The following is a 14508-nucleotide window of genomic DNA, read 5'->3' on the forward strand; positions in this document are numbered from 1 at the left end:
CCGACACCCCTTGTCTTACCAGAGGCCGCTGTTCTATCCTGCCGAAAAAGCTAGATTGCCCTCTCAGCGACAGATCCTTACAAGGCACCTGGACCCTCGTCCTCGATACCTCCGTCTCTTTCTCCTGAGAATGATGGGTATGAGGGCATTGTAGGGCGTCTGAAGTAAATCCTTCCCTTCTGACCCGTTAAAGAGAAAGTATTCTTCAGTACGGGGTGAGTAATCGCTGTCCTGATATCTACAAGCTCTTTTCGGTCATAAGACACGGTGGCAGAAACATTATGTACAATATAAGTTACAAATAACACGAATAAAACATACACAATAGCACAATTGGTTACGGCATCGTAAAACGGCAGCCATCTCCTTCGGTGCCATTCGAACTCATAATGACAAAGCAAAAATGGATTTTTTGAAAAAAAAATGAAATATCACATTTGCGTAAGTATTAAGACCCTTTACTCAGTACTTTGTTGAAGCACCTTTGGCAGTGATTACAGCCTCGAGTCTTCTTGGGTATGACGCTACAAGCTTGACACACCTGTATATGGGGAGTTTCTCCCATTCTTTTCTGCAGATCTTCTCAAACTCTGTCAGGTTGGATTGGGAGCGTTGCTGCACGCTATTTTCAGGTCTCTCCAGAGATGTTTGATCGGGTTCAAGTCCGGGCTCTGGCTGGGCCACGCAGATATTCAGAGACGGATGATCAATGGAAACAGGATGCATCTGAGCTCAATTTTGAGTCTCATAACAAAGGGTCTAAATACTTATGTAAATAAGGTATTTCTGTTTTTTTATTTTTAATACATTCACAAACATTTCAAAAAACTTGTTTTCGCTTTGTCATTATGGGGATGTGTAGATTGCTGAGGATTGTATTTTATTTCATCAATTTTAGAATAAGGCTGTAACTTAACAAAATGTGGAAAAAGTCAAGGTGTCTGAATACTTTCCGAAGGCACTGTACATTGTAATACCTCGGACAACCAACCTTTTAACTCTGCCTATAACTAGTTTTACAATTAAGACATGACTCTGCCATTGTGCTGTAGCATTTGTGAATTTTGTCTCTTGTGTAATACATTCAATACATTAGTTTATACTGGATTAACAGTAAGACCTCCAGTATGACCTCCATCTTGTGCCAATATCAATTATTTTAAGTCTTGGTTCCAGTAGTTTACATTTTTTTCTAAGAGATTGTCTGTTAGAAAGGCTCTCTGCAAGGTTTTGTATATCTTACCTATCATATGAAAATCCTTTTTTGACTCAAATGCAAGTTTCTATTTCACCTTGTTGCCCCAGGGCACAGAGAACCTACGGACTGTGCCTTTAATCCACAACACTAGCCTTGGTGTCTTTCAAGTTGTTCACATGATGTCGTTGGATTGATTTGTGGCTGCGACCAAGGAGCGGTTGGAAGTTAAAAGCTTCGTCAAATGAATGAGAACTGACAGGAGATAATAGACCTTAAGCTCTTTGGCTCATTTCCTTTCATGAGCTTCCAGAAAACCCACAGTGGATGAAGTACACCCCCCCCCCCCCCCGCACACACACACACACCTCTACTACCAATGTCACAAACTCCCATCCCAATCCATCTCTGTGTAATCCATCATGTGCACACACACACACACACACACACACACACACACACACACACACACACACACACACACACACACACACACACACACACACACACATTGACTCAAGGGGGTGAGCAAAAGGCCTTTCCTAACCCTCTGTTGTTGTAGTGATTTCACACCGTGTTGGTTCCAATCTGATCCATATAGAACACGCTGTTGACATAACTCTATCTTTAACCCTTTGATGCGTACGGTTACATATTTGTAAACATTGTTGAGTGGTCCCTGCAGCGTACCATCGCAAATACAGTACCAGTCAAAAGTTTGGACACACATATTCATTCAAGGGTTTTTCTTTATTTTTACTCTTTTCTACATTGTGGAATAATAGTGAAGACATCAAAACTATGAAATAACACCCATGGAATCATGTAGTAACCTCCACAATCACTCGACCTCAACCCAATTGAAATGGTTTGGGATGAGTTGGAGCGCAGAGTGAAGGAAAAGCAGCATATTAGAAATCTTCGATGTACTTGTTACAGTATGTACAAGTACCGGAGCACATGACTTGACAAGTCGTTTACAGTTTTTGACAAATCACAAAGCAAATAAAATGTTATCGCCTCAGAGATCATCACCTCAAATACAAGCCTACTGCCTAGCCCAACTGTAGCGTGAAAGCTAAACAGGGTTGCCAGATATGGATGAAACCATTTTAGAAGGGGTTTGGGGGGGATTTCAAGTCCATGGAGGATAGAAATGGGGGAAGGTATCTTGGGGGCATACGATGCAGGAAATATTACTATGATGGGGGATTTAACAATAACTGGGGGGCAAACACAGGAGAAGTTTATAATCTAAATAAAAATAAAACTCCTGGAAAGGGGGTCTGAGCTGGCAACCCTGAGGTACCATAGTTACAATCTGATGCTGCGTTCAAATGAACTGGGAACTCAGAAATCTCCGACTTCCGATCTCAGTACGTTCACGACAACTGGGAACTCTGGGGGGAAAAAAAGAGCTCAGACTGGGAAAAATATTTTTTGAACGGTCATACAACTGTCTCTTTCCAGAGCTCCGACTTTCCGACCTAAAGATCACTGACGTCATGATTTGATGTTATTTTTATCTTTGGTCTGACAGACGCTTACGTTATAACCAAAATGCATTGTATGATGTCAACAAACATGGCGCCACACATAGCTGGCAAATAGCTTAGCATTAGCTCATCATAATCAGTACAAACCTTCAAAAAAATATTTTTACACACATCATATGTGTCCATTACAATCTAAACAAGAAATTGGAATGCATGATTTGTCACCAGTACTTGAAGAACATGAATAAAACAGTAAATGCTCCCTATATACAGTCGTGGCCAAAAGTTTTGAGAATGACACAAATATACATTTTCACAAAGTTTGCTGCTTCAGTGTCTTTAGATATTTTTGTCAGATGTTACTATGGAATACTGAAGTATAATTACAAGCATTTCATATGTGTCAAAAGCTTTTATTGACAATTACATGAAGTTGATGCAAAGAGTCAATATTTGCAGTGTTGACCCTTCTTTTTCAAGACCTCTGCAATCCGCCCTGGCATGCTGTCAATTAACTTCTGGGCCACATCCTGACTGATGGCAGCCCATTCTTGCATAATCAATGCTTGGAGTATGTCAGAATTTGTGGATTTTTGTTTGTCCACCCGCCTCTTGAGGATTGACCACAAGTTCTCAATGGGATTAAGGTCTGGGGAGTTTCCTGACCATGGACCCAAAATATTGATGTTTTGTTCACCGAGCCACTTAGTTGTCACCTTTGCCTCATGACAAGGTGCTCCATCATGCTGGAAAAGGCACTGTTCGTTACCAAACTGTTCCTGGATGGTTGGGAGAAGTTGCTCTCGGATGTGTTGGTACCATTCTTTATTCATGGCTGTGTTCTTAGGCAAAATTGTGAGTGAGCCCACTCCCTTGGCTGAGAAGCAACACATGAATGGTCTCAGGATGCTTTACTGTTGGCATGACACATGACTGATGGTAGCGCTCACCTTGTCTTCTCTGTACAAGCTTTTTTCCGGATGCCCCAAACAATCGGAAAGGGGATTCATCAGAGAAAAGGACTTTACCCCAGTCCTCAGCAGTCCAATCCCTGTACCTTTTGCAGAATATCAGTCTGTCCCTGATGTTTTTCCTGGAGAGAAGTGGCTTCTTTGCTGCCCTTCTTGACACCAGGCCATCCTCCAAAAGTCTTCGCCTCACTGTGCGTGCAGATGCACTCACACTTGCATGCTGCCATTCCTGAGCAAGCTCTGTACTGGTGGTGCCCCGATCCCGCAGCTGAATCAACTTTAGGAGACGGTCCTGGTGCTTGCTGGACTTTCTTGGGCGCCCTGAACTGCTCTCCTTGAAGTTCTTGATGATCCGATAAATGGTTGATTTAGGTACAATCTTACTGGCAGCAATATCCTTGCCTGTGAAGCCCTTTTTGTGCAAAGCAATGATGACGGCACGTGTTTCCTTGCAGGTAACTATGGTTGACAGAGGAAGAACAATGATTCCAAGCACCACCCTCCTTTTGAAGCTTCCAGTCTGTTATTCGAACTCAATCAGCATGACAGAGTGATCTCCAGCCTTGTCCTCATCAACACTCACACCTGTGTTAACGAGAGAATCACTGACATGATGTCAGCTGGTCCTTTTGTGGCAGGGCTGAAATGCATTGGAAATGTTTTTGGGGGATTCAGTTAATTTACATGGCAAAGAGGGACTTTGCAATTAATTGCAGTTCATCTGATCACTCTTCATAACATTCTGGAGTACATGCAAATTGCCATCATACAAACTGAGGCAGCAGACATTCTCAAAACTTTTGGCCACGACTGTGCACTATATATACACAAAAGTATGTGGACAGCACTTCAAATAAATTTGATTCGGCTATTTCAGCCACACCCATTGCTGACCGGTGTATCAAATCAAGCACACAGCCATGCAATCTCCATAGACAAACATTGGCAGTAGAATGGCCTTACTGAAGAGCTCAGTGACTTTCAACGTGGCACCGTCATAGAATGCCACCTTTCCAACAAGTCAGTTCATCAAATTTCTGCCCTGCTAAAGCTGCCCCATACAACTGTAAGTGCTGTTATTGTGAAGTGTAAACATCTAGGAGCAACAACGGCTCAGCCGCGGAGTGGTAGGCCACACAAGCTCACAGAACGGGACCGCCGAATGCTGAAGCACGTAGCGTGTAAAAATCCTGTGTCCTCCGTTGGCACACTCACTACCGAGTTCCAAACTGCCTCTGTAAGCAACCTCAGCACAATAACTGTTCTTCGGGAGCTTCAAGAAATGGGTTTCCATGACCGAGCAGTCGCACACAAGCCTAAGATCACCATGCGCAATGCTAAGAGTCGGCTAGAGTTGGGTAAAACTCGCCGCCATAGGACTCTGGAGCTGTGGAAACGCGTTCTCTGGAGTGATGAATCACGCACCATCTGGCAGTCCGACGGACTTATATTGGTTTGGCAGATGCCAGGAAAACGCTACCTGCCCCAATGCATGGTGCCAACCAGAGGTCGACCAATTATGATTTTTCAACGCTGATACCGATACCGATTATTGGAGGACCAAAAAAAGCTGATACCGATTAATCGGCCGATTTTTATATATATATATAATAATGACAATTACAACAATACTGAATGAACAATGAACACTAACTTAATATAATACAATAAAATCAATTTAGTCTCAAATAAATAATGAAACATGTTCAATTTGGTTTAAATAATGCAAAAACTGTGTTGGAGAAGAAAGTAAAAGTACAATATGTGCCATGTAAAAAAGCTAATGTTTAAGTTCCTTGCTCAGAACATGAGAACATATGAAAGCTGGTGGCTCCTTCTACATGAGTCTTCAATATTCCCAGTTAAGACATTTTAGGTTGTAGTTATTATAGGACTATTTCTCTCTATACCATTTGTATTTCATAGAACTTTGACTATTGGATGTTCTTATAGGCACTATAGTATTGCCAGCCTAATCTCAGGAGTTGATAGGCTTGAAGTCATAAACAGCGCTGTGCTTCAAGCATTGCAAAAAGCTGCTGGCAAACGGAGGAAAGTGTGGTTTGAATGAATGCTTACGAGCCTGCTGCTGCCTACCACCGCTCAGTCAGACTGCTCTATCAAATATCAAATCATAGACATATAATAAACACACATAAATACGAGCCTTTGGTCATTAATATGGTCAAATCCTGAAACTGTCATTTCAAAAAACAAAACGTTTAATCTTTCAGTGAAATACGGAACCATTCTGTATTTTATCAAACAGGTGGCAACCCTAAGTCTAAATATTGCTGTTACATTGCACAACCTTCAATGTTATGTCATAATTATGTAAAATTCTGGCAAATTAATTACGGTCTTTGTTAGGAAGAAATGGTCCTCACACAGTTTGCAGCGAGCCAGGCGACCCAAACTGCTGCATATACCCTGACTCTGCTTACACTGAACGCAAGAGAAGTGACACAATTTCAGGCACCGCATTGATTATATGCAACGCAGGACAAGCTAGTTAAACTAGTAATATCATCAACCATGTGTTGTTAACTAATGATTATGTTAAGATTGATTGTTTTTTTATAAGATAAGTTTAATGCTAGCTAGCAACTTACCATGGCTCCTTGCTGCCTGCACTCGCGTAAGAGGTGGTCAGCCTGCCACGCAGTCTCCTCGTGGACTGCAATATAATCGGCATCCAAAAATGCAGATTACCGATTGTTATGAAAACTTGAAATCGCCCCTAATTAATCGTCCATTCCAATTAATCGGTCAACCTTCAGTGGCCAACTGTAAAGTTTGGTGGAGGAGGAATAATGGCCTGGGGCTGTTTTTTTATAGTTCGGGCTAGGCCCCTTAGTTCCAGTGAAGGGCAATCTTAATGCTGCAGCATACAATGACATTCTAGACGATTCTGTTCTTCCAACTTTGTGGCAACAGTTTGGGGAAGGCCCTTTCTTTTTTCAGCATGACAATGCCCCTGTGCACAAAGCGAGGTCCATACAGAAATGGTTTGTCGAGATCGGTGTGGAAGAACTTGACTGGCCTGCAGAGCCCTGACCTCAACCCCATCGAATACCTTTGGGATGAATTGGAACGCAGACTGCGAGCCAGGCCTAATTGCCCAACATCAGTGCCCGACCTCACTAATGCTCGTGGCTGAATGGAAGCAAGTCTCCGGAGCCATGTTCCAACATCTAGTGGTAAGCCTCACCAGAAGAGTGGAGGCTGTTTTAGCAGCAAAGGTGGGACCAACTGCATATTAATGCCCATTATTTTGGAATGAGATGCTCGACGAGCAGGTGTCCACATACCATGCAGTGTACATACGGTATGCTATAGTAGAAACGACAACACGATATACAGAAAATAAGGCACTTACTTTGATAGGAATGCACACATGTCCAAAGTTATTATTTGTAAGAAAACAACATAGAAGGCAATTCGGGCGCCAGCCAGAAAATGTGCCAGGGGGAAAAAGTTAGTGCAAGGCCTGTTCTGACTAGAGATGTGCAAATGTCTGCATACATGGTCTGGGGAAACACTGAGGGAAATGCTTAGGCTCTCATTGTAGAGAGAAGTATGTCCGGCTCAGTAAAGCCTCAAACATACATTTTCCGCGACAGTAAAATGGGCTACTTCTTATGTAAATTGATGAGGAGGCGGAACACACCTCAATTCAAACTGTTAGAAAATCATTTTAAATTGTGAAATTGACAAGTTGAAACATATCCTATAGATAATTAGCAGGCAGCGTGCCTTGGTTTGAGGACAGCGTGGGTTAACTGTCCTGTTGCGTAACAATCACATTTTGGAACAGTGAGTGCATTCTGACATCACACACATAAAAAAACTCATTCTGGGGCTACTGTTAGAGATATTAGGAACTCATGCATGAAAAGGTTAATATGATTGAAGGATAGACTTCACCTGACAGACATCCATTTACCCTCTCTATAATAACTACAAGCTATCTGACTACTAGAAGACACTCAGCATGCTGTAGCAAAGCTAATTATGGGCTTACGTTTATAGTTGTGAGTGTAGCTCTAACTACATGTTAATATCACGTTAATTACATGGTAACTAAGTGTTAACTAAGTGATAACTACTGACATGTACATAATTAAATGGAATGTTTATTTTACATGTAAACTACATCATGTTTCCATCCTGTCCAAGCAGCCTAGAGATAGAGGTCTAGCAGTTTAGAATCAGTCTTCGATCCAAGAATAGCAATTTTACCCAATATAACTAAATCTGTCGTAACATCAGACAAAGCTGTGTGTGGGGGTTCTCCCTGACTCACAAAAACAGTGTCACTGTACATATCAACCTATACATAGGCCACACAATATTGTTTTCCGCCTCCTCAAGCCATCTTTAGAGAGGCCACAATATATTGTATTCTCTGGTCCAAGCAATCTATAGATAGACCAATGGTATTGTATTCTCAGGTCCAAGCAATCTATAGACAGACCAATTGTATTATATTCCTTGGTGTAAGCAATCTATACAGTAGATAGACCAATGATATTGTATTAACTGGTCTAACAAGCAATTACTGTGTTCTCTTATTCCAGCCCTCAGTTAGAATACTGTATGTATGGAACTTTCATCCTGCTTTGCTTGCACCCCACTCCTCTCTCTCCCCCTCAAACACGCCCCAACCTCACCCCCCAAAACACATACACACCGCCATACCTTCTTGTCGTTGTCGATATTGTTGAGTTGTGTGTGGTCAGTCTTGGCGGTAGCATCCACTCCGTCCAGGTCAGTGACGCCGCGGTTAAACTCCTCGACTGTACTGTCCGGTAATGGTAAGGGAGCCTCCTCCGCATCGATGTCTGTCTCCACAGCAACCGCCGACTTCTCCGCTCCCGTTAACTCCCGGGCTGAGTGAACAAACACACCAACACATTGTCATAAGGAGGGCCAATGGCGTAACAGACTTCGTTGTTAGAAAAAAAGTTGCTACACCACAACATTTTTACATTACGTTAGAGAAACATAAAAAGATGAGAGGAGGGGGAGAGGACTCAGAGGTATATTGTTGAAAGTTGCTACACCAAAAGATGAGGAAGGACGACAAAAAAAGAGAGGGGGCAAGAGGGGAGGAGCTTCATTAAGGTGTTCTCCAGTGGTTCTCTTGTTCTCCCAGCTCTGACAATTAACACTCCAAATAAGCCCATTGGCTGTGCTCAGAGGCTCCTGAGGCTTACACTAGTGGGACAGACAGAGAGAGTTGGGATCAGCTCTCATGTGTGCGTGTGTGTGTGTGTCAAATCAAATTGTATTTGTCACATGCTTCGTAAACAACAGGTGTAGAATTACAGTGAAATGCTTACTTACGGGCTCTTCCCAACAATGCAGAGAGAAAAATAGAAAAATAATAGAAAGATAACACAAGGAATAAATGTGATGAGTCAAAAGATTTGGTGCAAAGGGGGGTCAATGCAGATGTGTGTGTGTGTGTGTGTGTGTGTGTTTGTGTATGTGTGAGCGTGGTGCGTGGGTGCTGTGGGCTCATCTGCATATGAAAGGATGCAGCAGTCACTGGAGCCAGAGTCCTCCCACCACTGTTCTGTTCCACAGTCTCTCTCTATAGACTGACTCATATGTGGTGCTATCCTCTCAAATGGTCTCTTACACTCAATCAGGAGTGTGTTTGTGTGTGTGTATTCACCTGAGAGCATGGACTCCTCGTTGCAGGTCTTGTCATTGTTTGCGTCCTCCTGTCCATCTGCGTTCTGGTGTGTGTGTTGCAAGCTGAGTTTATGACACACCTCGAATGCCTGGCCCACCGTCCGCACGATACGCATGGCCTGGGACTGGAGAGGATAGACGAAGGAGAGGAGAGAAGGGGGAGGAGGGGATGGAGGAAAGAGACAGAGACAGAGGGAGAGAGAGAGACTGGTTATTCAATGCTCTTTGATGAGCTACTGTGGATGACTTTTCTCTGTCTTTTAATGAAATATACTGTTCTCGGACCAGAGAAAGAGATAGAGAGAGTAAAGGGGAGAGACAGGTGGAAGAAATCAATAGCATTCCTATTCTTTTAAAATAGTTGGAGGAGGACTGGGGGGTAATAAGAGGTTGTCAAAGAGCAGCCAAGAACACTTCATCACACCACAATCAGAATGACTGGACAGGATGAGTGTGTGTGTATGTGAGTACATGTGTGGTGCATGTGCGTCTGTGGTCCCGTGTGGCTCAGTTGGTAGAGCATGGTGCTTGCAATACCAAGGTTCGATTCCCACGGGGAACCAGTATGAAAATGTATGCACTCACAACTATAAATCGCTTTGGATAAGAGCGTCCACTAAATTACGTAAATTAACATGATGGATTAGACCAGGGGTGTCAAACTCATATTGCACCGGGGGCCGCACTTGGTCTTCAAAGGAGGTCCGGAGGGCCGCACTGAAAATGTGTTATATTTCCTCACCGTCAAAATGTGCAAATAATAGTCCTCTATCCATAGTCTAGCTTTCTTTTCGGTGATTATAAGCGAGCTGTACAAAGTCAAGTATCTGTATAATTTCTACACAGTTTCGATTCATTTTTTGGTCATTTTAAAGTATATTGCGTCCCGCCTGTATGTTTGAGACCCTTGGATTAGACAGAGATGGATTGTGACAGGAGTGTGTGACATTGGTAGCATTGCAGTCTGAACGATTGTCTCTCTCTGCTCGGCCGAATAGAGAGCAAGACGACATTTCCATTCACACACTGCCTTGCGCTCGCACACACTCCCCCCCACACACAATTTCCTTCACACGGCCTTGTTTTTGCACCAAGATTACATTCACAACCATGTATAATCAATAGCAGGTGCAGCACTAGCATCGTTAGCCTTGATAGAGTCTTTACAGTCTTAGAAAAAATATGAGATTAAAGAACCTTTTACTAAAAAAGGTTATATATGGTGCATTCGGCAAGAATTCAGACGACTTGTCTTTTTCCACATTTTGCTACGTTACCGCCTTATTCAAAAATGTATTCAATTGTTTTTTCCCCTCATCAATCTACACACAATACCCCAAAATGACAAAACAAAAACAGGTTCAGGCATTTTGCAAATGTATTAAAAATAAAAAATTAAAATTATAAAATGTGCATAAGTATTCAGACATTTTACTCAGTACTTTGTTGAAGCACCTTTGGCAGCGATTACAGCCTCAAGTCTTCTTGGGAATGACGCTACAAGCTTGGCACACCTGTATTTGGGGAGTTTCCATTCTTCTCTGCAGATCCTCTCAAGCTCTGTCAGGTTGGATTGGGAGCGTTGCTGCACAGCTAGTTTCAGGTCTCTCCAGAGATATTTGACCGGGTTCAAGTCCGGGCTCTGGCTGGGCCACTCAAGGACATTGAGACTTGTCCCGAAGCCACTCCTGCGTTGTCTTGGCTGTGTGTTTAGGGTCGTTGTTCTGTTGGAAGGTGAACCTTCGCCCCATTCTGAGGTCCTGAGCGCACTGGAGCAGGTTTTCATCAAGGATCTCTCTGTACTTTGCTCCATTCATCTTTCCCTCAATCCTGACTAGTCTCCCAGTCCCTGCCGCTGAAAAACATCCCTACAGCATGATGTTGCCACCACCATGCTTCACTGTAGGGATGTTGGCAGGTTTCCTCCTTGGCATTCAGGCCAAAGAGTTCAATCTTGGTTTCATCAAACCAGAGAATCTTGTTTCTCATGGTCTGAGAGTCCTTTAGGTGCCTTTTGGCAAACTCCAAGCAGGCTGTCATGTGCCTTTTACTGAGGAGTGGCTTTCGTCTGGCCACTCTACCATAGACGCCTGATTAGTGGAGTGCTGCAGAGATGGTTGTCCTTCTGGAAGGTTCTTCCATCTCCACAGAGAAACTCTGGAGCTCTGTCAAATTGACCATTGGGTTCTTGGTCACCTCCCTGACCAAGGCCCTTCTCCCCCGAGCGCTCAGTTTGGCCGGGCGGCCAGCTCTATGAAGAGTCTTGGTGCTTCCAAACTTCTTCCATTTAAGAATGATGGAGTCCACTGTGTTCTTGGGGAGCTTCAATACCACATACATTTTTTGGTACCCTTCCCAAAATCTGTGCCTCGACACAATCCTGTCGCGGAGCTCTGCAGACAATTCCTTCGACCTCATGGCTTAGATTTTGCTCTGACATGCACTGTCAACTGTGGGACCTTATATAGACAGGTGTGTGCCTTTCCAAATCATATCTAATCAATTGGATTTACCACAGATGGACTCCAATAAAGTTGTAGAAACATCAAGGATGATCAATGGAAACAGGATGCACCTAAGCTCAATTTCTAGTCTCATAGCAAAGAGTCTGAATACTTATGTAAATAAGGTATTTCTGTTTTTTATTTTTAATACATTTGCAAAAATTTCTAAAAACCTGTTTTAACTTTGTCATTATGGGATATTGTGTGTAGATTGATAATGGAAAACAATAATTTAATCAATTTTAGAACAAGGCTGTAACGTAAGAAAATGTGGAAAAAGTGAAGGGGTCTGAATACTTTCCGAATGCACTGTATATTCACTGTTTGTATACATGCAGTTGAAGTTGGAAGTTTACATACACTTAGGTTGGAGTCATTAAAACTCATTTTTCAACCACTCCACAAATTTCTTGTTAACAAACTATAGTTTTGGCAAGTCGGTTAGGAAATCTACTTTGTGCATGATTTTTCCAACAATTGTTTACAGACAGATTATTTCATTTATAATTCACTGTATCAAAATTCCAGTGGGTCAGAAGTTTACATACACTAAGTTGACTGCACGTTTAAACAGCTTGGAACATTCCAGAAAATGATAGGCTAATTGACATCATTTGAGTCAATTGGAGGTGTACCTATGGATGTATTTCAAGGGCTACCTTCAAACTCAGCGCCTCTTTGCTTGACATCATGGGAGAATCAAAAGAAATCAGCCAAGACCTTAGAAAAAAAATTGTAGACCTCCACAAGTCTGGCTCATCCTTGGGAGCAATTTCCAAATGCCTGAAGGTACCATGTTATTCTGTACAAACAATAGTATGCAAGTATAAACACCATGGACCACGCAGTCGTCATACCGCTCAGGAAGGAGATGCGTTCTGTCTCTTAGACATGAACGTACTTTGGTGCGAAATGGCTGGAGGAAATAGGTATAAAAGTATCTGTATCCACAGTAAAACGAGTCCTAAATCAATATAACCTGAAAGGTCGCTCAGCAAGGAAAAAGCCACTGCTCCAAAACCGGCATAAAAAAAGACAGATTACGGTTTGAAACTGCACATGGGGACAAAGATCATACTTTTTGGAGAAATGTCCTCTGGTCTGATGAAACAAAAATAGAACTGTTTGGCCATAATGACCATCGTTATGTTTGGAGGAAAAAGGGGGATGCTTGCAAGCTGAAGAACACCATCCCAACCGTGAAGCATGGGAGTGGCAGCATCATGTTGTGGGGGTGCTTTGCTGCAGGAGGGACTGGTGCACTTCTCAAAACAGATGGCATCATGAGGAAAAAAATGATGTGGATATATTGAAGCAACATCTCAAGACAGCCAGGAAGTTAAATCTTGGTCGCAAATGGGTCTTCCAAATGGACATTGACCCCAAGCATACTTCCAAAGTTGTGGCAAAATGGCTTAAGAACAACAAAGTCAAGGTATGGGAGTTGTCATCACAAAGCCCTGACCTCAATCCCATAGAACATTTGTGGGCAGAACTGAAAAGGCATGTGCGAGCAAGGAAGCCTACAAACCTGACTCATTTACACCAGCTCTGTCAGGAGGAATGGGCCAAAATTCACCCAACTTATTGTGGGAAGCTTGTGGAGGGCTACTCTAAACGTTTGACCCAAGGTAAACAATTTAAAGGAAACGCTAACAAATACTAATTGAGTGTATGTAAACTTCTGACCCACTGGTAATGTGATAAAAGAAATAAAAGCTGAAATAAATAATTCTCTCTACTATTATTCTGACATTTCACATTCTTAAAATAAGATGGTGATCCTAACTGACCTAAGACAGGGAATTTTTATTCAGATTAAATGTCAGGAATTGTGAAAAACTGAGTTTAACCTGTTAGGGCTAGGGGGCAGTATTGACACGGCTGGATAAAAAACATACCCGAATTTAATCTGGTTACCACTCCTACCCAGTAACTAGAATATGCATATACTTATTACATATGGATAGAAAACACCCTACATTTTCTAAAACTGTTTGAATGGTGTCTGTGAGTATAACAGAACTCAAATGGCAGGTCAAAACCTGAGAGATTCCTTTACAGGAAGTGGCCTGTCTGACCATTTCTTGAACTTCTTTTCCATCTCTATCATTTACTAAGGATCTCTGCTCTAACGTGACACTTCCCACGTCGTCCATAGGCGCTCAGAGCCCGGGAAAAAACAGAATGTCGTCATTCCAGCCCCAGGCTGAAACACATTATCGCCTTTCTCAAGTGGCCGATCAAGGGACACTGGGCTTATGCGCGTGACCCCGACCGCCCCCGCCTTTGGGATTTTTTCCTCTGTTTGCCGAAAAGGAGATTCCCTGTCGGAATATTATCGCTTTTCTACGAGAAAAGTGTCGTAAAAATTGATTTTAAACAGCGGTTGACATGCTTCGAAGTACGGTAATGGAATATTTAGAATTTTATTGTCACGAATTGCGCCATGCGCGTGACACTTCTTTACTATTTCGGATAGTGTCTGGAACGCACGAACAAAACGCCGCTATTCGGATATAACGATGGATTATTTTGGACCAAACCAACATTTGTTATTGAAGTAGCAGTCCTGGGTGTGCATTCTAACGAAGACAACAAAAGGTAATCAAACTTTTATAATAGTAAATATGATTATG

The 14508-nt window shown here is 42.5% G+C and overlaps 1 protein-coding gene across 1 annotated transcript in view; it reads right to left on the reverse strand.

Moving 5' to 3' along the window:
- LOC106560293 (carboxyl-terminal PDZ ligand of neuronal nitric oxide synthase protein) overlaps nucleotides 1–14508 on the reverse strand; it is a 193744-nt gene that overhangs the window by 51001 nt on the left and 128235 nt on the right. Inside the window, exons 6-7 of the mRNA XM_014123046.3 lie at nucleotides 9346–9490; nucleotides 8364–8554 (exon numbers count right to left, since the gene is read on the reverse strand). Of these exons, the coding sequence (XP_013978521.1) occupies nucleotides 8364–8554; nucleotides 9346–9490 (336 nt within the window). The remainder of the gene's footprint in view (nucleotides 1–8363; nucleotides 8555–9345; nucleotides 9491–14508) is intronic.

This window comes from Salmo salar, chromosome 10 (genome assembly GCF_965601325.2).
Source record: "Salmo salar chromosome 10, fSalSal1, whole genome shotgun sequence".
Lineage (NCBI taxonomy): Eukaryota > Metazoa > Chordata > Actinopteri > Salmoniformes > Salmonidae > Salmo > Salmo salar.